The following is a 25,345-nucleotide window of genomic DNA, read 5'->3' on the forward strand; positions in this document are numbered from 1 at the left end:
GTTCTCAAGTGCTTCATACTGATTAGAGATTGCTTCTGCATATTCCTGGGCACATGCGTCATTCCTGAGTTTGTCTTGATGAAATCCAGGTGGGTTATGTCTTGGGGTTCTCCTGGATTTGATGCACAGTCTAAGTGTTGTGACCACAAGTGGTCGTTCTCAAAGAATTAAGCTCTAAGATGAACCCTAAAAGTCTGTAGGTTCTTCCAATAAGTGCTAACAAATATGTGATCAATCTCATTGGCCACACCTCTGGCATTACTATATCATGTCCATTGCTGTGGCTCTCATCTCTGGAACTAAGATCTGCCAATCCCCAGCCTTCTAGGTTTTGCAAAGTACAAAAGGAGATATGTTTTGCTGTGCCTGGTTCCTCAACCATTGGGGCCAATACATATTTCATAGCCAGCTCTGTTGGTGCTAGTAACCACATTGAAGTCATCCAAAACAATAAGTGTGTCTCTTGGCAGGCACTGGTGAACTATAGATTCAAGCCTTGCATATGACATCTTCTCTTCAAGGTTATTATACCTCAATAGGAGCATATACTGCAATAAGAAAGATGAAGCCCAAAGCTTGCTTCAGCTTCACCAGCATCATATGCTCATTAGCCAGAGTAACCTTTACAATGGCCTGCTATAGTCAGCTAGATATACCTACAGCTCTCCCAAGAGGTGGACCCTATTGGATCAGTCCAACCAAAAGTAGGTGTAACCCTCATTACGGATCTCGCTGCTGCCTGATCTTCTCACCTTTGAGAGAGCCACTATATTAAATTTAAACTTTCTGAGCTCCACTGATAAAAATGGTAAATAGTCATCCTGGGAGAGAATGTTCCAGGCACCCACACCAAATGCCTGATGGAGGTTCACCTAGGACTTGACATGTTTGTGCCTCATTTGTAGCACTCCAACACCCCGTGCAGCACGTTTGGTGATTTTGACAGGAACAGGTTGCAAGCCCATCCCCACCATATGTTTATAGTATGGTTGCCATGAACACATGCCTGTGATTCACCCTTCCATGCCCCCACCCATCACTCAACGAAGGGAGAGCAGGATCTGGGTATACATATTAACCCAATAGTCCCAGGGGTCATGATAGAATATATGCACCCAACACCTTGACAATAGGGGATAACAACCATGGGCTGTGTGGTGTCAGCCTAGGTGGTAGTTGCTTGACTCAGGAAGTGCCTGATCCACAGATTCAAGTCATTCAGCCCAGCTGATTTGCCTCTCCAAGCCAAGGGGGGCCACCAGTCCTAGCCTGAACAAAGGAACAAAGAGGTATGGTTCTAGTCCCAGGGGAGCACCTCAATGCAACCATGGCACTGGAACATCACTCAACCTCCAGGAGTCCTGTCTCTGGGCTCTTCAGGGATGCCACACATGGGTTAGTGACCTATAATGGGGTTGGATGGCCATTGACTAGGAGTTCGTCTGCCCTTTTGATGGTTTTCTTTTTCCTCCAACTGGGTGTTCAACACACCCTCCTCACTGTTGGGTCACCAGTGAGGGAGCTGGTTTAGTCATTTGGCAGTTGACCATGCAGTAGATAGTACTGAGTTACATGATACCAGTAGAAGGATAGCTGCTTCACCTGACCACAATGATAACAATAAAAATAATGATAATATAATACATACATACCAATTGCTTTTTCCCCCTTACATGGCAGGTAGCCAAAAACAAAGGCATAAAATCCATTCCCACCCATTCCATCCCCACATACTCCATTCCCATTCACCACACTACCCCCCAACTCCCATTCCGGCTCCTGGATAACAGGTCACCCCCTGCATCCTACCCACAGCCCTGGGTCAGAAACAATGTAGCAAGACACAGCACATCCATAGCAAGGCCACCTCACACAATTGGTGACCCCCCAGCACCTCCCACAGAAAAAGAGAAGACAGGGAGAAATCTCTTTGGGCTGCATCAAATTATCATTCACACACACTCCCCCCCCCCCCATCTTCCACCCACTCCCTTCTATGCATCACAACATCATCCACACACAACCACTCTCCACTTGTCCCCATCTTCTGCCACCCTCCCCTCCTTCCTCAACAGACATTCCCGTCTTTCCCAATGGCTCTTTCACCCCATTCATCCATCTCATCCTTGGTTGCCCCCTCATGTTTACTCCTTCCAACTCTGCCCCACCACACCTCCTTCATTAAACTTTCTCCACTCTTTCCATGTGCCCAAACCATCTCAATGCTCTTTCATCCACTTATCTCCCAACTACCTTTCCACCCCTGCTCCCCTCCCCACCTTGCTTCCCATCCTATACAGCCCAGCAACCTCCACTACACCTCTCAGGTACTTCATCTTAAAAAACATTTAAACTCTTTCTCTCCTCTCCCATGTTCCATGCTTCTGTCCCACGCAGTGCCATCAGCACAACCACTCCTTCACACAATCTCCTCTCAGCATCCATTCACAAATATTTACCTCTCACCACACCCTTCAATCCCCCAAGGGATTCTCCTGCTTCTCTCAATCTATATTCCACCTCCACTCCTCCCCTTCCTGCCACATTTGCACCCAAGTATCTAAAGCTATCACTTCCTACAGTCTCTCTCCCTTAATACTCACTTCCAGTTTGCTGCCATATTCTCCTTATGTACATCTCATCACCTTACTTTTACCCACATTTATCTTCAACTTCCTTCTTTTGGACACCTTCCAAAACTCTGTCACTAAATTCCTCAATCCCTTTGATCCTGCCACAAGCACAGTGTTTTCAGCAAACAACAACTGGCTCATCTCCCACTTTTTTTTTTTTTTTTTTAACCATCTCCAATCCCCAGGCAGAGGATGGGAGATAGTTGGAAGTAAGTCTGAAAGGAGAAAGGCTGGAAGAAGTAGATAGTTTTAGGTATTTGGGGTTGCATGAGGCAGGAAAGGAAGGAGCGGAGGTAAATTGTAGATTGGGAGAAGCAAGTAAATACCTTGAGGAATTAAAAAGTGTCATGAGAAATAGGCATTTGGGAATGGATGCAAAGAAGAGATTATATCAAGGGGTGATTGTGGTAATGACACTTGTATTGGGCAGAGAATTGGAATTTAAGAAATGCAGAGAAGAAAAATTTAAAAGCATTTGAGATAGTGTCTGAAAAATATGGTAGGGATTACAAGGTTGGACAGAGTGAGAAACAAGGTGAGGAGGCAAGTGGGGTTGGAAAAGGAGATAGCAGATAGAGTTGATGAAAGAGTATTAAGATGGTTTGGACACATGGAAAGAATGAGTGAAGAAAGGTTATTAAAGAGGTGTGGAAGGCAGAGGATTATGGAGTGAACTTGAGGGGATGACTGAGGATGAAATATATGAATGGGATGAAAGGGGTGTTGAGCAAGAGGTAATTGTCTGTTGAGCAAGGGAGAAGGCAGGAGATAGGGTTCAGTGAAGAATGGGTGAGTATAAATGATACTGTGATGCAAGGAAGGGGGTGTGGGTAGGAAGCGATTATGTGTGAATGATAATTTGATGCAGCCTGAAGGGATTTCCTCCTGTCTTCTCCATTTTCCACATGAGGGAACAGAGAGGGGGGTTGCCGATTAAATGAAGCAGGCTTGCTGTGGATGTACTGTGTTTGGCTGCATTGATTTTGACCCAGGGCCATGGGCGGGAGACAGAGATGACCCTTCATCTACAAGGAGCTGAGATGGGAAGAATGAAATGGTGGTGGAGGGGGAGTGAAATGGGTGGGAGTGGGTACATGCCTTTTGACCAGTTTATCTCCCATATAAAGGGAAGAAGTCCTTGCTATATAGATAGAATAGATAGGTAATTATCTATTATTTTATTATTGTTTAATATTGTTATAATTATTAATAATAGTCCCTCATGCTGTGAAGGTTTCTGATTGGGTTCTTTAGGTGTCACATGAAGTACGCGCTCACGAGCATTGTGATGTGAATGCTATGCAGGTTGAAATTTGGTGTCTTACTTTTCTTCTTCTTCATTATTTGTTGGACCATTGAGTATTGTGACATGAGCGCTTTGCGGATTGAAATTTGGTGTCTTTTTGTTCTACATTGGACCATTTGGAGTGCGCTCAGAACATTAACAGTCATGCATGAACTATTTCTGAAATAGCATCATAAGAGAATCATGACCCAGAGTGAAGCATGCTTGTATGAGTATTGTGATGTGAGCACTTTGTGGGTTGAAATTTGGTATCTTACTTTTCTTCTTTGTTTGTTGGAGAGAGGGTAGAGTGCTGGAGGACTGGAGGAGTGCCTGTATAGTTCCTCTTTACAAGGGAAAAGGGGACAAGTGTGAATGTACAGTAGTAGTTTCAGAGGGATTAGCTTGTTGAGTGTAGTTGGGAAGGCTTATGGGAGGATCTTGATTGAGAGGATTAGGAGAGGAACAGGAGTAATTGGTGAGGAACAGTGTGGATTTAGGACAGGTAGAGGTTGTGTAGATCAGATCTTTGTGGTAAGACAGATATGTGAGAAAGCTATAGGAAAGGGGAAGGATGTTTTTTGGGGTTTTATGGATCTGGAAAAGGCTTATGATAGGGTAGACAGAAAGGCACTGTGGGAGGTTATGAAGATATATGGGATAGGAGGAAAGCTTCTGGGAGCTGTCAAGAGTTTTTATGAGAATAGTAGAGCTTGTGTCAGGATAGGAAATGGAGAGAGTGAGTGGTTCGAGGTAAAGGTGGGACTTCATCAAGGATGCGTTATGTCACCCTGGCTGTTCAACTTATACATGGATGGGGTGGTGCGAGAGGTAAATGCAAGGGTGGTGGGCAAGGGATTGGAGATGGTTAAAGAAAATGGAGAAAAGTGGGAGGTGAGCCAGTTGTTGTTTGTGGACGACACTGTGCTTGTGGCAGGATCGGAGGAGGGATTGAGGAAGTTGGTGACAGAGTTTGGGAGAATATGTGATAGAAGAAAGCTAAAGATAAATGTGGGTAAAAGTAAGGTGATGAGATGTACAAGGGGTGAAAGTGGCAGTAGACTGGAAGTGAGCATTAAGGGAGAGCGACTGGAGGAAGTGGATAGTTTTAGATATTTGGGTGCAAATGTGGCAGAGAAAGGTGGAGTGAAAGTGGAGGTAGAATGTAGATTGAGAGAAGCAAGTAAATGCCTTGGTGGATTAAAGAGTGTAATGAGGAATAGACATTTGGGAATGGATGCTAAGAGGAGACTGTATGAAGGAGTGATTGTGCCAACAGCACTGTATGGGGCAGAAACATGGAACATAAGAGAGGAAGAGAGAAGGAGTTTGAATGTGTTTGAGATGAAGTGTCTGAGAAGTATGATGGGGGTTACTAGACTAGATAGAGTGAGAAATGAGGAGGTGAGGAGGAGAACGGGGTGGAAAGGAAGCTGGGAGATAGGGTTGATGAATGAATATTAGGATGGTTTGGACACATGGAAAGAATGAGTGAAGAAAGACTAGTAAAAGAGGTGTGGAAGGCAGATGTGGAGGGAGTGAACATGAGGGGGCGTCCTAGGATGAGGTGGATGGATGGGGTGAAGGGGGCTTTGGGGAAGAGGGGAATGTCTGTTGAGGAAGGACGGGAGAGGACAGAAGACAGGGGTGAATGGAGAATGGCTGTATATAGATGATGTTGTGATAGCATGAGGTGGAATGGGCGGGTGGATGGGGGGTGAGGTAGTATGTGTGAGCAAAATTTGACGCAGCCCGAAGGGATTTCTCCCCGTCCTCTCATTTTATGCAATGGGGGGACGGAGAGGGGGGGTCGCCGATTTAATGAAGCAGCCTTGCTGTGGATGTGCTGTGTCTTGCGACACTGCTTCTGACCCAGGGCAGTGGACAAGGTGCAGGGATGACCCGTCATTCAGGAGGTGCTAAGATATGAGGGAGGGTGGAGGGGTGTGGAGTGTATTCAGGGATGGAATGGGTGGGGGTGATTTCGTGCCTTTTTCTTTTTGGCTACCCCCCTTGTAAGGGGGAAAAAGCCTTGGTATATGTATGTATGTATGTACTTTTCTTCTTTGTTCTTCGTTGGACCAAAAAATCGGAGAGCACTCGGAGCATGCTCATGACATTACAGTGGAACCCGACCATTCGTCCGCCTCTCTACTTGTACAACTCGTTATTCATCAATTATGCTACATTTCTTAATGTTGAAGTTCATCTCACATCTCTGACTCTATTTCCATATGTTGTCTAGGTTTTCTTGTCGCAATCTGCAATCGTCTTCTGGTCTTACTCTCTTGAGTAATTTGGCATCATCAGTAAAGAAGTTCATGTAACAATTTACCCCCTCATCCATATCATTTATATATATGGCAAACATTAAAGGAGCCAATACAGAGCCTTGCGGGATGCCACTCTTCACATCTTCCCAGTTCGAATTTTTGTCTCTAAGTACCACTCTCATTTTTCTCCCAATTAAGAAATCCTTCATCCATTCCAGTAGCTTATCTTGTATTCCTCCTATTATTTCAATTTTTCTTATTAATTTTTTATGTGGTACTTTGTTAAAGGCCTTCTGCAAGTCCAAGCAGGTGCAATCTGCCCAGCCATCTCTTTCTTGTATTATCTCAATTAATCTCGAGTAAAAGCATATTAAGTTTGTGGTACACGATCTTCCACTTCTAAAGCCAAATTGTTTAGGGTTTACTATTTTATTTTCTTCCAAGTGTTTGGTCCACTTGTTTCTGACGATTTGTCACATATTTTTGCTACTGTACTTGTAGGGGATATTGGTCTGAAGTTTGTAGGATCTTCTTTGTTTCCTCCTTTATACATTGGTACTATGTTTGCATCTTTTCAATCTTGCGGTACCTTTCCTTCTTTGAGTGAGAAGTCTATTATCTTGTATAATTTGTCTGTCAGTTCGTGTATACACTTTCAAAATCCATTTTGCAATTCCATCCGGTCCATGCGATTTCGTAACATCTAGGTTTTTTATTTGGTCTCTTATTTCTTTCTGTGTTACCTTTATTTCTTTAATTTAGGGGATATTTCTTGTTGTCCACCTTCCCAAAATTATGAGCTCTCAATTGTAAAAACAGACCTGAAATGTCTGATCATAACTTCTGCCATTTCTGTGTCATCTGTATATTCTTTATCTCCACACAGTTTTACGATTTCATGTTTATCCTTTAGGTTTTCATTTATATATCTGTAAAAGAGTTTAGGTAGATCCTTACATTTGTCTATGATATCTTTTTCATAATTTCTTTTTTCTTTCCTGCATATATTCACATATTCGTTCCCAAGTTTTATAAATGTTTGACATTTGGATGTTTTTTTGTCTTTTTTCCATTTTTCCAGGCTTTGTCTCTTCTGTCTTTAGCCTTACTGCACCTTTTGTTATACCAACACTTTATATAAAACTCTTTTTGTTTCTTTGGTACATATTTATCAATTCCTTGTTTGTATTTTTCTTTGAATATGTTCCATTTGTCTTCCATTTTTGTTTCCTCTTTAGAGAATTTATCCCAGTTTGTGTTTTGGAAAAAATAAGTGTCTGAGAAGTGTGGTATGGGTTACAAGGTTGGATAGAGTGAGAAACAAGGTAAGGAGGTGAGTGGGGTTGGAAAAGGAGATAGCAGATAAAGTTGATGAAAGAGTATTCGGATGGTTTGGACACATGGAAAGAATGAGTGAAGAAAGGTTAGTAAAAGAGGTGTGGAAGGCAGAGGGGGATGGAGTAAACTTGAGGGGACAACCAAGGATGAAATGTATGACTGGGATGAGATGAAAGGGGTGTTGAGCAAGAGGCAAATGTCTGTTGAACAAGGGAGAAGGTAGAAGATAGGGTTCAGTGAAGAATGGGTGTGTATAAATGATACTGTGATGCAAGGAAGGGGGTGGGGGTGGGTAGGTAGTGAGTGATTATGTGTGAATGATAGTTTGATGCAGCCTGAAGGGATTTCTCTCTGTCCTCTCTATTTTCCATGTGAGGGAACGAAGAGGAGAGTTGCTAATTAAATGAAGCAGGCTTGCTGTGGATGTACTGTGTTTGGCTGCATTGCCTCTGACCCAGGGCTATGGGCGGGAGACAGAGATGACCCTTCATCCACAAGGAGCTAAGATGAGAGGGAGGAAATGGTGGTGGAGGGGATTGCAATGGGTGGAAATGGTTACTTGCCCTTTGACTTGGCTATCTCCCTTACAGGGGGGGGAAAGCCTTGGTGTATAGATATATTATTATTATTACTATTATTATTATATTAGTCATAGTAGTAGTAGTGGTATTAGTGGTAATAACAACAAACATAAAAGAACAGGTCCTAATCCATTTAATATCCTATTGCTGTAGACATGCAGATGGTAGCATCAAGTTTTGGGATGCCTCATCAGTAAGCCTTCAAGTTTTGTACAAGCTTAAGACAGCCAAAGTTTTTGAAAAACCAAGAACGCGCAGTATAGATGGAGACGAGGACCCCTTTGCCATTCAGCACATCTCCCTCTGTCCAGAATCAAGGCTACTTTGTGTTGCAGGGGCTACTGTGCATCTCATCCTTTTCAAATATTGCAAGCAGGAAACCTACTCTGAAGTGCCGGTAAGTACTGTGTTATTCTTGACCTGAAATAATTAGTTGGTAAGTGGACCCAGTAACCTTTCAGTGTAAGATCCTTGCAAAAGGATTGTGTAATGTATGAGCATAAAGAAAGAAAAATGCATATACATATACTGTACATTCAAGAGTTGATACATGGTTTTTGAGCACAACATGCTCTGAGTCAAAAAGAAACACTACCTTACACTTGTACAACAAGGTTAGCACTGTGTGAGTGATGGTGCTCTCTCTATCTAGCTTGAAGCTTCTTATCTCAGACATGTGCGGATGCCGACTCGCGGGACCCACCACAATGCTCCTTGAATTGCCTTTAATAGGCAAAGCTAGAGTGATATATTTACTAATTGAGTGAGTAGGTGGAAGCAACACTATTTCAGGGTCACAATAGGGGCAAAATATTGCTGGTTCCAACTTCAGGATAGAGCCAGAGAGGATTTTTTTTTTTTTTCCATCAAGATGCGATGACAATGATGAGAATCAATGTAGTAAAATTGTCTATGAAGCAAAGCCAGATTAGAATAATTTGCAATTTGAATAGATGGGCGGAAACAAAATCATTCTGGGTCACAATAGAACCAAGATGTCGCTGATTTTAACTTTTGAAGAGAGAAAGAGAAGGAAAATATTGCCTTTGTCTCCGAAGTCGCTCATGGTAGAAAATACAAAGATCAAATCCAATTGCTAATTTGTTTACATCACAAACCATTGTCTTTCATTGCTATATCTACACTGATAATGAATGATTTTGAAGGCTTCAGACCCAGAAAGGTAAGTCCATAAGAAAAACTAATCAATATAGTACAGAGGTAAGTAAAATTCTTACAGAGTTGGAAAGATTTAGAGGCTTCATTTCCTCACATGAAGCATTGCACGATCTGGGAGCAAATTTATAAAAGATCCTAACCCTAATGACAGAGATTTTGCCTAAATCCCTGTGTCAATCACCTCAATGCTTATGTCTAGACATAAAAGATCCTAACCCCTAAGTCTAGACATAAATCTTCAAAATGGCAGAGATTTTACCTAAATCAGCTGTCCAAAATGTCCAGGTTATGTCTAGACATAAAGATTTAGGTCGCTGCCATAGGGATTTAGGTAAAATCTCCACCATTAGGGTTAGGATTTTTATAAATTTGGCCCCTGGAGAATAAACTTGAGCAGGAAAAGGCCTGGTTAAAAAAACAGAAATTGATAAAATGAGAAGGGAGAATGAAACTTTGATAAATGGGAGAAAAAATCTGAACACCATGGAAGAAAAAGAGGACAGGCCAACAAATGAGGATAGGAAAAATAGAGTAACCTTAAAGAGATCATGGAGCAACAGGAAAAAGATATCTTGGAAGAAGGAGTAGTCAAGGTTATATATCTATAAAAAGAAATAGAGAATTTCTCATCAGAGATGTTGTAGATGAGTCTAGTTGCATCTTACTCTTTAGATGCCAGGAAGAATACAACACCTCATGGAAGCTGTGTCAAGAAAAAAAAATCCAAATTATTACGGAAATTACGTAGACAACTCTAGCGAAGTAGTTGAATATAACATACCAGATTGATAGCATGTATAGATTAGGCAAGTATAAAAGAAATTGCACATGTCCAGTGAAAATAAAGTTCAAGTCCCAAACTGTGGCAAAAGAAGAATCAGCAAGTCTTGGAAATTAGCACAAAAAGAAAGATTAAAACATATTTAGATTAGGAAAGATGTTGATGAAGAGGAATGAGCAATGACATAAAAGCTCTTAGTTAAAGCCAAAGCCAAAAATGATAAGAGTACTGAAGAAGAAAAAAAAAAAAAAAAAAAAAAAAAAAAAAAAAATATATATATATATATATATATATATATATATATATATATTGATATATAGAGAGAGAGAGAGAGAGAGAGAGAGAGAGAGAGAGAGAGAGAGAGAGAGAGTTGTCAATCACAGGGTGAAGAAATGGTTTCTATGAAAACAAGAAGGCAGTATTGCAAAGTAAGCACAACAAGGAAACCTAGAATAGTACATGCTAATGTTGACGGTTTACTATCAGCTAGGTTGGAGATAAAGGACTACTTATGGATAAATTAGCCTGATATATTGTGTCTAGTAGAGACTAAACTTCCCCCAAAAATTTATTTACAGTTGGGGAACAACAAGTGCACCTGGAGAAGAGACAGATAAGATAAAAAGGGTGGAGTAGTAATGTTTGTGTTGAGAAGTGACATAAAGGTGGAAGAGGCAAATCTGGGTGAAAGCAGGGCTGAAGCAATTCACCTAAAGATCTGTACTAAAGGACAGAATAAAAGAGACTTCATGGTGGCATATGTTCCCCCCCAAGACAAGAGCTTGGGATGAAACTGAATATTAAGAAATATTAAAGGGTACAACTCTTTTCCCAAAGAAAGATACTGAACGAAGTAATAACATGGTCCTTATTGGATATTTTAATTGTGGTGATGTCAACTGGAAGGAATGGGAAGCAAGTGACAGAGCAGATTTCTGGGGAAATACAGTGTTGAGTATATCACTGGAGAACACAATGATCCAGTGGATAAAGGAAGTGACCCAAGTAAGAGGAAATGACACACCCACAAAATAAGAACTGTTACTAACCAAAGAGCCAGACGTCACCTGCTCCTTGAACTACCTTTGTCCAATAGGAAAAAGTGACCATGCTACAATTGAATTTCAGAAGGAGGATGAGAAAATAGAGCCAAGGAATGAATCACATAGGCAAGTGAGACTCAATTTTAGGAAAGCAGATTACCTAGGTTTGAGAAAATTCTTTGAAGAAACAAACTGGGAAGGATTCATGAATACCTCAGGAATAAAGAGGAAATGGAAAATCTTTCTTGACATTTACAACCTAGGAGTGAACAAACATGTGCCAAAGATTAGAGAAAGTAGAAGCAAAATTAGGATTGGTTTAACAAAAAGTGTGAGATTGCAAAAAACGTCATGGATGTGGCTTGGAGAAAATGGAGAAAGAAAAGAAGCAATAAAACAAAAGAAGCTTACAAACAAGCTCGGAATGAATATACCAAAATTTGCAGGAAGAAAGCAATTTTGAAGAAGGTGTAGTAGAAAAATGCAAAAAAAAACAAAACTGTTTTACAGGTTCATGAAAGATAAATTGAGACATTGAGAAGAAATCACCAAGTTAATAGTAGATGGTGAGGTCTTTGAAGAGGCCTCAGCTCAGGCAAAAAAATTTCATGTCTGTGTAAATGATATGATGGAAGGAACAAGTTTACCAAAATGTTTGCAGATGATGCAAAAATCATGAAGAGTGAAAAATGAGGAGGATGGTAGAATATTGCAAAAGGATCTAGATACTATTTTTGCATGGAGCCAAGAATGGGAAATGAAGTTCAATACCAAAAAAATGCAAAGTATTAAAAATGGGCAATAGTGGCAAAAGGCCATCCTTAAACTATTCCTTGGGAAGTGAACACATTACAAAAGTAAAAGAGGAGAAAGACTTGGGAGTATTGATAAAGGACAATCTGTCATCTGACAGACATATTAGCAGGATTGTGCAAGAGACATATGGACTACTATAGATGACTAAAGTGACATTCCATTATATGTGTTAGTAGTATGCCACTGGTATCATGTAAGAGTTTTTAACCATATTTATTTGGTGGGGCAATTGATTAGTCAACAAAGTTCTCTCATGCAAGAGACCTGCGGTCCCCCAGGAAACTGGTCACTATAAATCACTCAGCAAAAATATTTTGCAGAACTCTCAAGAGTGAGTGAGATTAGGACAGCATAGTAGAACATATGTGTATTCCCCATTGTGGTTGCATCTAGGATATTGGGTGTCTGTTACTGGGCTTATTTTGTATTGGCAATGTTTCAGTACAAGAATGTGACCTCTCACACCTTATTACACAAGTATGATCCACTGAACACAATATAAAAATAATCATAAATACATAATACTCAAACATTTACAATAACCTGCCTCCTGTATCTTACAAGTTATTTATGCAAAAACACATGAACATCCATAGATCATAAAGCTAGCTCTCCAAGACAAACCTCAAATTTCCATACACCCCAAGGTATCAACCCAACCAAAAAGTCCTTCCCAATAGAGGTAAGAGCCATAATGGCATGATTGTGCTCAGGCCATCACAAAACATTGAAATAGTGCCCATTCAGAATTGACTAGGTCAAAGACTCCAATTGCCCTAGATGCAACCACCTTACTGGAAACACTTTAATGGTGGCAGATGTAGTGTTTATCCATTTATATGGTTTAACTGAGAGACTGGGAACCACTTTGGGCTCTGCTGTTTGTATTCTCTTGAGCTTCTTTATATCTTTCATTTTGTGCAAATCATAGCTACATTGAAATACTTTATACTATTTGTACATATATATATATTTGTATATGACAATTTTTTCAGCATTTCATAAACTGTGAATAGAAATTAGTCAGTATACATTCTTTTTTTCAGTGTCTGGAGATTCCTATAGTTTATGAAGTATGTGAATCAGGGGACTGCTCTCCTGAGTATGAATATCCTCCACGCCCAACGCTACAGGTAGCCTCAAAACAGCACAATATCTCCTCCTCAGGAGATTCCTCTGATAAAAAGTTTCTCTCTCAAAATCACAATAGAAGAAAAGCAGGTGTAGGTATTTTTTTTTTCCATGAACTTGTGGTTGCTATGATGTGGTCAAATAGTTGTTAGTTAGCAGAGCAGCAAGACTTGGTGTGCAGCGATGTGGTAGTAATCATCTATCGAGAATGGAATCCCTGTGTCTCCGCTTAGGTTATTTTTCCTTTGAGTTTAGTGTGAAATGTAAGTTGCCCTGTATAGGTGTAAATATGGTCTTGTAGTCTAACAGTAATGAATTGAAATAGTCTTCATATTTTGTTTTTCTGGTATCTAGACTTATCTTGGCTGGAATGAGTAGATGGAGAAGAGGAAGAAGAAAAAATACATACATATATATTATATATATATATATATATATATATATATATATATATATATATATATATATATATATATATATATATAGATACACACACATACACACTCATATGTATAGATAGCAGTTTCTTAATATGTTTACATGTCCAAACAACCTGCATGTAGCAAAAAATAATTTTTGTAGTTGTCAAATAAGGTCACATACAAAAGCAATAAACTTGTTTATCCATGTCCAGTAGAAGGAATAGACATAGAAAAAAGTTTTTATTTTTCAGTAGAACTCAAAGTCAATGTGACAGCCTGTCTAGACATATTAGTTTTGGTAAGACTGTTGCTAGTTGTCTTAGTATAAGTAAACAACAGCACAGATATGCTATTTGTCCTCAATATGTCATATTATAATTATTTCTGACACAATTTATATACTTTCAGGCATCATTAGACTATTTTGTGCCCATCCATGTGCGTGGGGGGGCTCAAAAGAAAGCACCAGGATATCAAGCTGATCTTGTTTGTTTAACTCCGTGGGTAGATGGGGAACCACCAAGCCAGATTTCTGCAGTCACCATTAACTCATCCTATGGGCTGTATGTATCAATTGGAGTGTTTTGAAAATTGTAACAATTGACATCTAAGTTTACAATTGACATCCAAGTTTATATGCCTGTACCATTTGTTTTTGTAGAGATAGTCATGTACTGCTCCTATTGCCGTTGGATCAGATTTTTAGAAGTTTGGTGAATAGTCATTTGCTACTTCATTACTGTTTTGTGGGATCAACAACATGTTCCTGCATGTAGTAGCCCTAAAAGGTGGACATTTGAGAGAAACATCACCCTGCTGCCTGTCTTCAAAACCCATTACCACCCTCACCTCCATCTGGATGTTGGTGCTCAGTCTCAAACTGGACCTAAGATCTCTCTTTATACCAACTTAACCTGTATTTCCTCCACCTTTTTTTACACAAGAGAACTGATGACTGGTGACTTCTCCCATCCTACTCCTATAAGTTATTGACATAGAAACTTATACAACACAAATTTTCTTCACAAAGAGATCAATGGAAGGGCCAAAGAAGACTGTTGCCAGCTACTGTGGGGACATGGATTTCCAGTCAGTGAAACTCAAGGCAACAATGATTATTATTACTGCTGCTTGATAAGATTTGTAGAAGTGTGATTGATTGCTGCATTGTGTATGACCCAGGGCAGTGGGCACAATACAGGGATGACCTGTTATCCATGAAGAGCTAAGATGAGAGGAAGGAAGGGTGGTGGATGGGAGTGGAATGGGTGGGAGTGAAATTGGTGGGAATGGGTACTTGCTTTTTGTAAGGAGGAAAAAGTCCTTTGTATATAGATAGTGATTGATTTACTTCATCTTGTTAGGAATACAGATCATGTTGGTTGGATGTACATTGGTTTTGAATTTGTACTCTGTTTTCTCTAATTTTATTGAAATTATTTATATAGATTGTGACATTTTTTACAAGTCAAGCTGTTCTATAAAGAATAATGATGGATAAGTAAAAATATTGTATCTTCTTCAATAAACATGAGTATTTCACTGTTCTTGCTTTCAGGATTTCGTATGGTAACGAAAGTGGATTAGTTATTATTGACTACATCCAAAAGACCTGTCTGTTAAACATGGGAACCCCTGAACTGTATGGTGATGCAGACCCCTACCAGAGGGTGCCTCGTTCCCCCAAGCGAGCAGAATCCTCTAATGCCAAAGAAGAGGAGAGGAGTAAATCCCCCTCATCCTCCGATCAGGTAAAGTGAACCTCATTATTTTAGGTCATTATCACAGTCTTTGTGTACTTCATCATTCTCATTCTTCCTACTCAATAAAGCTTTATCCTTTCAATACTCTATCCATACTACCCATTATCACTTTAGTCTTACGCCCTTCATTGCATAATTTTTTTCACTCATTGTGCTACCCTTCTATGCTCTGCCTGTGTCAAAGTTTCTGAGTTCTCATTGTCATAATTTTTTCATTATGAGTCTGCATTCTTTGAGACTCATTCTGAGTGATTATGATTCATCACTTTACACAGAGTGTGTAGTTTTCATCACTGTTTTTTAATATTTTCAAGATTCATCAGTATAAGCTTGGGGGCATTTCCTTCATCACAGTCATCAGTTTTCTTCAGTCTTTATTGAAGTCAATTTTTACCCCATGTGGTATTACTTGTTATCATGCTACAGGCATCCTCAGTAACCATAAACCTGTGAAATTAGACAAGGAAAATTAATGTATGGTTATGAAAAAAAAAAAAAATTACAAAGCATGGTGGAGGAACATCCTTGGTGTTACTGAATGTAATGTTCACAGCTTCTCTTCCTATAAAGTTCATACTTGCATACTTGAACTATTGCATTAGAAGTTATTTCCATAAAACAATGAAATTCAGAGCTGTAACTGATTCAGGAACTGGGTCCTTGCATTTTTAGGGGCCTGCCTGTATCAGGTCTATCCTGCATTTTTCGTAGATTTATATAAATAATGTTTGTGCTTCATTATATCATTCCCAATATTAATAACATTTCCTCCAATCTACATTGTTTCTGTGGTTATCATTCTCTAGATATTAGAGGTTAAAATCTTCATTTTCACATTGCATTCACAAGATTTCTTGATCATTCTGAAAATCTTTCTATTTCATTATATCATTATATCACTCATTATAGGTAAAAATCCTCATTGTCTCATAGCATTCACATGATTTCTTGATTATACTGAAAAAATTTCAATTACATCATTATTACATCACTGTCATTAATTTATATATGTACTCACATTTATATGACATGTTTATATTCTCCATATTTGCTGTCATGCTACATTTGAACTCCTTTTTCTCTGTATTCACTGATCCTTCACAGTAATTATAGAATCGAGTTTATCTTTCTACAAATTTTCCTCAAGTTGTTCATTGTTTATTAGTCACTCATTATAATGATTTATCTTCATATTCTTACAGCATTGATTTTTTATATACTTTTATTGTTTTTTTAACTTATGTTCATGAATATTTGTAGATAAGATAACAGTTGCTTTGAATATTCTTCATATCAACAAGTGCCTGGGAATTCTGTGATTTACCATCATCTATCTTTGTAATGGGCTGAGATAATGGATAATATTGTTGTATTTATGTTCATTACATCTAAGCAAATGTGAAAGTTAAGGTGCCTACTCTGAATAATACACATTGTACTGTTTAAGTAATAGTTTGAAATTGTCTTCACTTTGAACATAGAATAAAAATGTAAAGTCATTTCCTCTACAAGAAAAAATGCATTGTACATTATTTCCAAGATTTTCTTTTTTTTTTAGCCATAATAGGGCAGATTTTCAGAGATCACACACTTCAGCATAGTTTGAAAGCAAAAGTTCATTTTGTGGATTTTGTATGTATATAGTATTAGAATATATAATATATATATATATATATATATATATATATATATATATATATATATATATATATATATATATATATATATATATATATATATATGTAACAGAGGTAGTGTGAGTGTTTCAGGGAATATCAATACTTTCACAAGAAATAAACATTTCAATGATCCTGACTTATATGTTATCAGGGACTACATTTAAAACACTTGTATTTTAGAAATCACAAAATTATTTAGTAATCAATGAATCACTTTTATTTTGTAGTTCTATAATTTTAGGGATTTTAATACTTACATCTAGGTATAATACAACTATTACATTTCTCATTTATTTTGTACTGGTAGATTAGATTTTGGTATTTATTTCACAAGTATGATAGTCATGAAAGAGTCGAATGAAATGCTATATCTATATTATATATTTGAGCCCCTGTGAACACACACAAATATAGCTGTATGTGTGTATATAGGGTAATGTGGCCATGTATACACACATATAGACATGTGACAAAGTCTTGTATATGTTATATGTACACACATATATATACATATATATATCTATATATATATATATATATATATATATATATATATATATATATATACACATATATATATATGTATGTATGTATATATATTCACCATGGTCTTGGATCACGTGTGGGACTTGTGATCGATAGCTATTTTCCTCCCAGAAGAGAGCTCAGGGCTTGTATGACCGATCTATGGGTAATACTGTGACCTTACATGCACACACACCCCCAACTCCCTGCCCACGAGAGTTGGAGTAAAACCCTGCAGCGAAGAGATACTGAAATTATTTCAGCCCTGGGCGGGAGTTGAACCTGGACCGCCATAGTGGCAGGTGAGAACTCTAACCACAGTACCACGAGGTCTGCATATATATATGTATATATACATGTATGTATATATATGTAATATATATGTATATACATATATATATATAGATATATATATATATATATATATATGTATGTATGTATATATATATATGTGTATATATATATTATATATGTATATATATATATATATATATATATATGTATGTATGTATATTCATATATATATGTATATACATATATATATGAATATATATATATATATATATGTATATGTATATAAAGTATATATATAAGTATATAGGTATATATTTACATATATATGATTATATTAATAATATATATATATATATATATATATATATATATATATATATATATATATATATATATATATATATATCAAGTAACATATATGTCATAGCACATGATTACAATAAAACTTAAACCCACTCTCGGAGAAAGATATGCTGAGATACAGAGTAAACTGTATGTTCCAACCACTAGCTGTAACACTTTACCCCATACCATACAACACATAATGGAAGACTGCATTATATACAATCATGCACGCAAACAACACAACATACACTCTATAAAGGATTTGTGGGAAAACCCAGTTTTGGCTGTGGCATTCCTTGGGGAGACGGGACTGCTCGGACAGACAGTCTAGGGAATGACAACAACAACAACCACTATCTGTGGTCTACATATACGGTTTACTTGGTATTTCAGCTTATCATTCTCTGAGAGTGGGTTTAAGTATTATGTGTATTTACCTAGTTGTATTTACCTAGTTGTATTTTACGGGAAGGGGAGCTATGCTCGTGGGGTCCAGTCTTCATATCTCATTTTATCTAAACTATTTTTAAATTCATGTATTGTCTTTGCACACACCACTTTCTCATCTAACTTGTTCCAACTGTCTATTACTCTGTGAAGAAAGCTGTTCTTTTTCAAATCTCTTCTATAGCTGTCTTTTTTTATTTTCTTTCCGTGTCCTCTTGTATTTCTGTCATCCCATTTTATCAGATTCTCTCTATCAGTAATTTCCATGCCTTTCATGATTCTGTAAATAGCTATCAAATCTCCTCTCTCTCTTCTTTGCTCTAGTGTCTGTAGTTCAAGTTTTTCTAGTCTCTCTTCATATGATAGTTTTGAGAGTGTTGGTGCCAATTTTGTAATTGCTCTTTGTATTCTTTCAATTTTTTTTATACATTTTTTGTACTTTGTGTGTGTGTGTGTGTGTATTATATATATATATATATATATATATATATATATAAATATATGTATATATATATGTATATATATATATAATATATATATATATACACACATGTATGTCATATGTATATATAATATATATATATATATATATATATATATTACTGTATATGTATGTGTATATATATGTATATAAATAGATATATACATATATATCTATGTATATATAAATATATATATTACAAAGGATTACAAAGGTGGAGCATATATGTATATATATATATATGTGTGTATATGTGTATTTATACATATATTGATATGAAAGTATATTAATATATATATGCATATATAGATATATGTGTATTTATTATATATATATATATATATATATATAGATATGTGTATTTATTCTATATATATATATATATATATATATATATATATGTATATATATATATATATATATATATATATATATATATATATATGCATAGATATATATGTTATATATTATGTATATATATTATGTGTATATATATATATGTATACATTTATACATATATATATATATATATATATATATATATATATATATATATATATATATATATATATATATATATATATATATATATATTTATTTATTTAAAGGCATAAAAACTATTCCCACCCAGTTCATCCCCAACATACCCCATTCCTATCCACCCCCTTCCTTCCATCTTATTTTGGCACCTCCTGAATGACATATATATATATATATATATATATATATATATATATATATATATATATATATATATACATATGTACATACATATATATATATGTATATACATATATATATATGTATATATATGTGTGTGTGTGTGTGTGTATTTACCTAGTTGTATTTTATGGGAAGGGGAGCTATGCTCGTGGTGTCCCGTCTTCATATCTCATTTTATCTAAACTATTTTTAAATTCATGTATTGTTTTTGCACACACCACTTTCTCATCTAACTTGTTCCAGATGTCTATTACTCTGTGAGGAAAGCTGTTCTTTTTCAGATATCTTCTATAGCTGTCTTTCTTGATTTTCTTTCCTTGTCCTCTTGTATTTCTATCATTCCATTTTATTAGATCCTCTCTATCAATAATTTCTATGCCTTTCATGATTCTGTAAATAGTTATCAAATCTCCTCTCTTCTTTGCTCTAGTGTCTGTAGATCAAGTTTTGCTAGTCTCTCTTCATATGATAGTTTTGAGTGTCTTGGTGCCAATTTTGTAATTGCTCTTTGTATTCTTTCAAGTTTTGTTATACATTTTTTTGTACATGGTGACCACATCATTGCTGCATATTCCAATCTTGGTCTTATCAAAGTGATTAGTATTTTCTTCACCATTTTTTCATCCAGGTATGTAAATGCCACTTTGATTGTTCTTATTAAATTATAAGTTTCTCTAAAAATCTTATTTATATGTTTCTCAGGTGACATTATTCATAATAATGACTCCCAGGTCCTTCTCATTTTCAACTTTTTTTATTCCTTCCTCTCCCAATTTATATCATCCTATTATTGTTTTTTTGCTTTTTCCAAATTCCATTATACTACACTTTTTAGTATTGAACTCCATCTCCCACTTCCTACTCCATTCCCATACTTTATTGAGATCACTCTGTAGTGACTCACAATCTTCCTCTGTGTTCAGTTTTTTTTTAACAGTTTTGCATCATCTGCAAAGAAGCTCATATAACTTTCAATTTCTTCATCCATATCATTAATATATATAGCAAACATTATTGGGGCCAGAACTGTTCCTTGTGGAACACCACTTATTACTTCATACCAATTAGAGTGTTTGTCTCTTATCACTCTCATTTTTCTTTCTTGCAAAAAGTCTTCCATCCATTTAAGCAGTTTGCCCTGTATTCCTCCTTCAGTTTCTAATTTCTCAAGCAAGTTCTTATGTGGTACTTTGTCAAAAGCTTTTTTTAGGTCTAGAAATGCACAATCAGCCCATCCATCTCTTTCTTGTATTATATCTATTAGCCTTGTTTAGAAACATATTAAATTGGTGACGCATGATCATCCTTGTCTGAATCCAAATTGCCTTGGATTAAGCACATTGTTTTTTTTTCTATGTACTGGACCCATCTACTTTTGATAATTCTTTCACAAATTTTTGCTATTGTACTTGTTAGAGAGACTGGTCTATAGTTGGTAGGCTCTTCTTTATTTCTCTCTTTATATATAGGTACTATATTTGCTTTTTTCCAATCTTCTGGAACTTTTCCTTCTTTCAAGGAACTGTTTATTGTGCTATGTATTTTGTCTGCCAGTTCATTCCTGCATTCTTTCAAAATCCAATTTGCTATTTCATCTGGTCCATGTGATTTTCTTCTTTTATATTCTTTCCCATTTTTCTTTTAGAAAGAATTCTCTTATTTTATAAAAATTTGTTTTTCCATACATCATTCTTCCTTTTCTATATTGTTCATTTCTTTTCATGTATTTTTCCTCATTTAGTTCCAGTTCAATCAATATGTGGTCACTTTTACTTATTGGTGTCTTATATTCAATCTTTTCCACTATTTTAGGTTCAGATGTGATTATTAGGTCTAGTCTCGATGGTTCTTCTTCATTTCTATACCTAGTGTTCTCCTGTATCCATTGTGTCATTGTATGGTCAATAATCATCTCGAGTAGAACATTTCCCCATGAGTCGTCTCCACCCTTTACTGTCATCTCTTCCCAGCAGACTTCTTTGCAATTAAAGTCGCCCATCATAACTATTCTTCCTCCATCTTCCATTATCTTATTTAATGTTATCCTTGTGTCTTCTAACATACTTTTATGTTCACTCTCTTCCCACGAGGCTGTTTTTGGAGGCACATAATTTATCACAAACTTTCTGCTCTTCTTATCTCTGTCTTCCACTTCAATCATAATCATCTCTACTGTATTCTTTCCATATGTGACACTCCTCACGTTTATATCTTTCTTAGTCAGGAACATAACTCCACCCCCTTGTTTTGTCTCTCTGTTTCTAATCCAATAATTATATGCATCATGTCCTACACTGTTGGGTGGTAGTGGACCTTTTAAAATTTTGTCTCTACAATTCCCATTATGTCCGGATCTTTCTCCTTCAGGTAATCATTCAGTTCATTCAATCCTGTTATTGATCCATCTATATTTGTGTAAGACAATCTTAATTTTCTGCTACTTCCATTGTATTTTCTGTTTCCCTTTAGTTTTTCTCTAGTATGTCCCATTTCCTCACTTTCATATTCCCTACTCTCCAATAGAATTTCTCTTTTTCTGACTCTGTTCTTTTCTCGTATTTTCCTTCGCTTCTTGTCTTTTCATTTTTTCCTCCTCTCTTTCCTCTTTATTCATTTCTCTTTTTATCCATACCTTTTTATATTGTTCACTGTTTGCTAGTTTCCCTGGTTTTGCCAAGATATTCTCCGCTGTTGTTTGTGACCTGAATTTAATCTTAATTGGTCTGGTCTTATCTGTACTATATTTTCCTAGTCTATACATCTCTTCAATTTGTTTCATGATTCCAGGTTCATCTTACTGAACTAATTCTAGTAAACTGCTTACTTTTTCTTTTTCCTCTTTAATTCTTGTGGTTCTATTTAGATTATACTTCTCTTCCATTACTAATATAATTATACATATCTTTTTATCTGCTAAGTCTCTTACTATATTCTCCTTCTGTCTCATCAGTTTAATAACTGAGTCTTCAGTTTGTTCTTTCATTTGCTGTTTAATTATGTCAGTAAATGCAACTTTACTGTTCTCTTGGATTTTTTTCCAACCCTGTGCTTCTTATGCTATGGCTTCTTTATTGTCTTTATTATTCCTCTTTAATTCCTCATTCTCATCTTTTACTTCTTTTATCTGTCTTTTTAATTCTTCTATTTCTTTAGTTAAGTTTTTGTTCACCTTCTCTAGTTCTTCCAATTTTTCAATGCTCTGCGCAATCTTTGTTGTTTGACTGAACCTACTCTCCCAATGTTCGGTCATTTTCTCAAGTTTTTCCTCTAGGCTTGCTAATCGGGGGAGGTTGGTATCCCCCCCCTCATTAAATCCTTGGAAATTATTATCTTCACCTTCCATTGTGCTGCTCTTGTCTATATTTCTAATCTTTACATTTTTGCTAATCCCTTCCTCAAAATCATCATTCGTCCTTCGTTTGTTTACAAGTCGCCTGGCCTCCTTGACCAAGTCCTCCCCTTCCTCATTTCCTTCCATTTCCCTCAGTAATCCCTCCCCTTCTTTTTCATCACCTTCCCACTACACCACGAGCTTTCCCCTTCCGTATAAATACAACACAGGTACTTCCTTGTCGTTGTGAGCCTTGAAATCCTTGGATAACTCTGGAGTCTGAACTTTGCTGTCACCTCGACTGACGTGTGTGTGTGTGTGTGTGTGTATCTCTCTCTCTCTATATATATATATATATATATATATATATATTATGTAAGATAAATTCTTTAAAGAAAATGGTTAAAGAAAATGGAGAAAAGTGGGAGGTGAGCCAGTTGTTGTTTGCGGACGACACTGCGCTTGTGGCAGGATCGGAGGAGGGACTGAGGAAGTTGGTGGCAGAGTTTGGGAGAGTATGTGATAGAAGAGAGCTAAAAATAAATGTGGGTAAAAGTAAGGTGATGAGATGTACAAGGGGTGAAAGTGGCAGTAGACTGGAAGTGAGCATTAAGGGAGAGCGACTGGAGGAAGTGGATAGTTTTAGGTACTTGGGTGCAAATGTGGCAGGGAATGGTGGAGTGAAAGTGGATTGAGAGAAGCGAGTAAATGCCTTGGTGGATTAAAGAGTGTAATGAGGAATAGACATTTGGGAATTGATGCTAAGAGGAGACTGTATGAAGGAGTGATTGTGCCAACAGCACTGTATGGGGCAGAAACATGGAACATAAGAGAAGAAGAGAGAAGGAGTTTGAATGTGTTTGAGATGAGGTGTCTGAGAAGTATGATGGGGGTTACTAGGCTAGATAGAGTGAGAAATGAGGAGGTGAGGAGGAGAACGGGGGTGGAAAGGGAGCTGGGAGATAGGGTTGATGAAAGAATATTAGGATGGTTTGGACACATGGAAAGAATGAGTGAAGAAAGACTAGTAAAAGAGGTGTGGAAGGCAGATGTGGAGGGAGTGAACATGAGGGGGCGTCCTAGGATGGAGAATGGCTGTATATGGATGATGTTGTGATAGCATGAGGTGGAATGGGCGGGTGGATGGGGGGTGAGGTAGTATGTGTGAGCAAAATTTGACGCAGCCCAAAGGGATTTCTCCCCGTCCTCTCATTTTATGCAATGGGGGGACGGAGAGGGGGGGTCGCCGATTTAATGAAGCGGCCTTGCTGTGGATGTGCTGTGTCTTGCGACACTGCTTCTGACCCAGGGCAGTGGACAAGGTGCAGGGATGACCCGTCATTTCAGGAGGTGCTAAGATGGGAGGGAGGGTGGAGGGGTGTGGAGTGTATTCAGGGATGGAATAGGTGGGAGTGATTTTATACCTTTTTCTTTTTGGCTACCCCCCTTGTAAGGGGGAAAAAGCCTTGGTATATGTATGTATGTATGTAAGATAAATGTACATGTACATATGTATATAGTAATATCCTGTCTGTCAGTTCATATTGTAGATAATGTGGGTTAGATATTAACATATATCTTCATATAATGCTTTGGTCGTAGTTTTGTTATAAAGATGATCCTCACAAATTTCACATATATATTTCCTAATTGTTTGTCCATGGGAAAGTAATTATGTATAGAAAGCATCGCTATAATTGATTGGCATAGAACACATTCATAGAATACTACAATTGTATAAATGTCATGTTGCATACCAAGGAAGAAAACCAACTTTATTCATCATTAATCCAAATACAGTGTTGAAAACAAGGAATAATCAAAAGTCATTGCAATTATGTTTCTTGTTTGTCCAGTACCCTTTCCAACCCACTTAATCTAGCAGAGAATTGACAATTTTTCTATTAATGTATTGTTATTGAATATTTCTTGCCTTGACAGTTTCATTGTATGAGTAGGGCTCTAAGAGACTTAGAAATAATTGGGAGGTTACATTGTATGTATATCTGTGTACACATGCACACACACACACATTTGTTGAAAAAAGTGAACACTGTAGAAGATAGTCACTACAGAGTGATCTCAATAAAGTATGGCAATGGAGTAGGAAGTGGGAGATGGAATTCAGTATTAAGAAGTGTAGTATAATGGAATTTGGAAGAAGAAAAAAAAGAACAGTGGGATCATATAAATTGGGAGAGGAAGAAATAAAAAAAGTAGAAAATGAGAAGGACCTGGGAGTCATTATTATGAATAATATGACCCCTGAGAAACA

General features: G+C 36.9%; 1 protein-coding gene across 6 annotated transcripts in view; it reads left to right on the forward strand.

Annotated features, from left to right (window-relative positions):
* Positions 1–25,345, forward strand: part of Tomosyn (syntaxin-binding protein tomosyn) — an 870,373-nt gene that overhangs the window by 508,756 nt on the left and 336,272 nt on the right. For 5 of the 6 annotated variants that reach the window (XM_076202137.1, XM_076202139.1, XM_076202138.1 and 2 more), the window contains exons 10-13: positions 8,264–8,507; positions 12,976–13,152; positions 13,891–14,045; positions 15,041–15,233. In XM_076202137.1, the coding sequence (XP_076058252.1) occupies positions 8,264–8,507; positions 12,976–13,152; positions 13,891–14,045; positions 15,041–15,233 (769 nt within the window). The remainder of the gene's footprint in view (positions 1–8,263; positions 8,508–12,975; positions 13,153–13,890; positions 14,046–15,040; positions 15,234–25,345) is intronic. The other variant, XM_076202140.1, reaches the window with a different exon arrangement.

The sequence above is a fragment of the Oratosquilla oratoria genome, chromosome 18, assembly GCF_046742065.1.
Source record: "Oratosquilla oratoria isolate Oo_2021 chromosome 18, ASM4674206v1, whole genome shotgun sequence".
NCBI lineage: Eukaryota > Metazoa > Arthropoda > Malacostraca > Stomatopoda > Squillidae > Oratosquilla > Oratosquilla oratoria.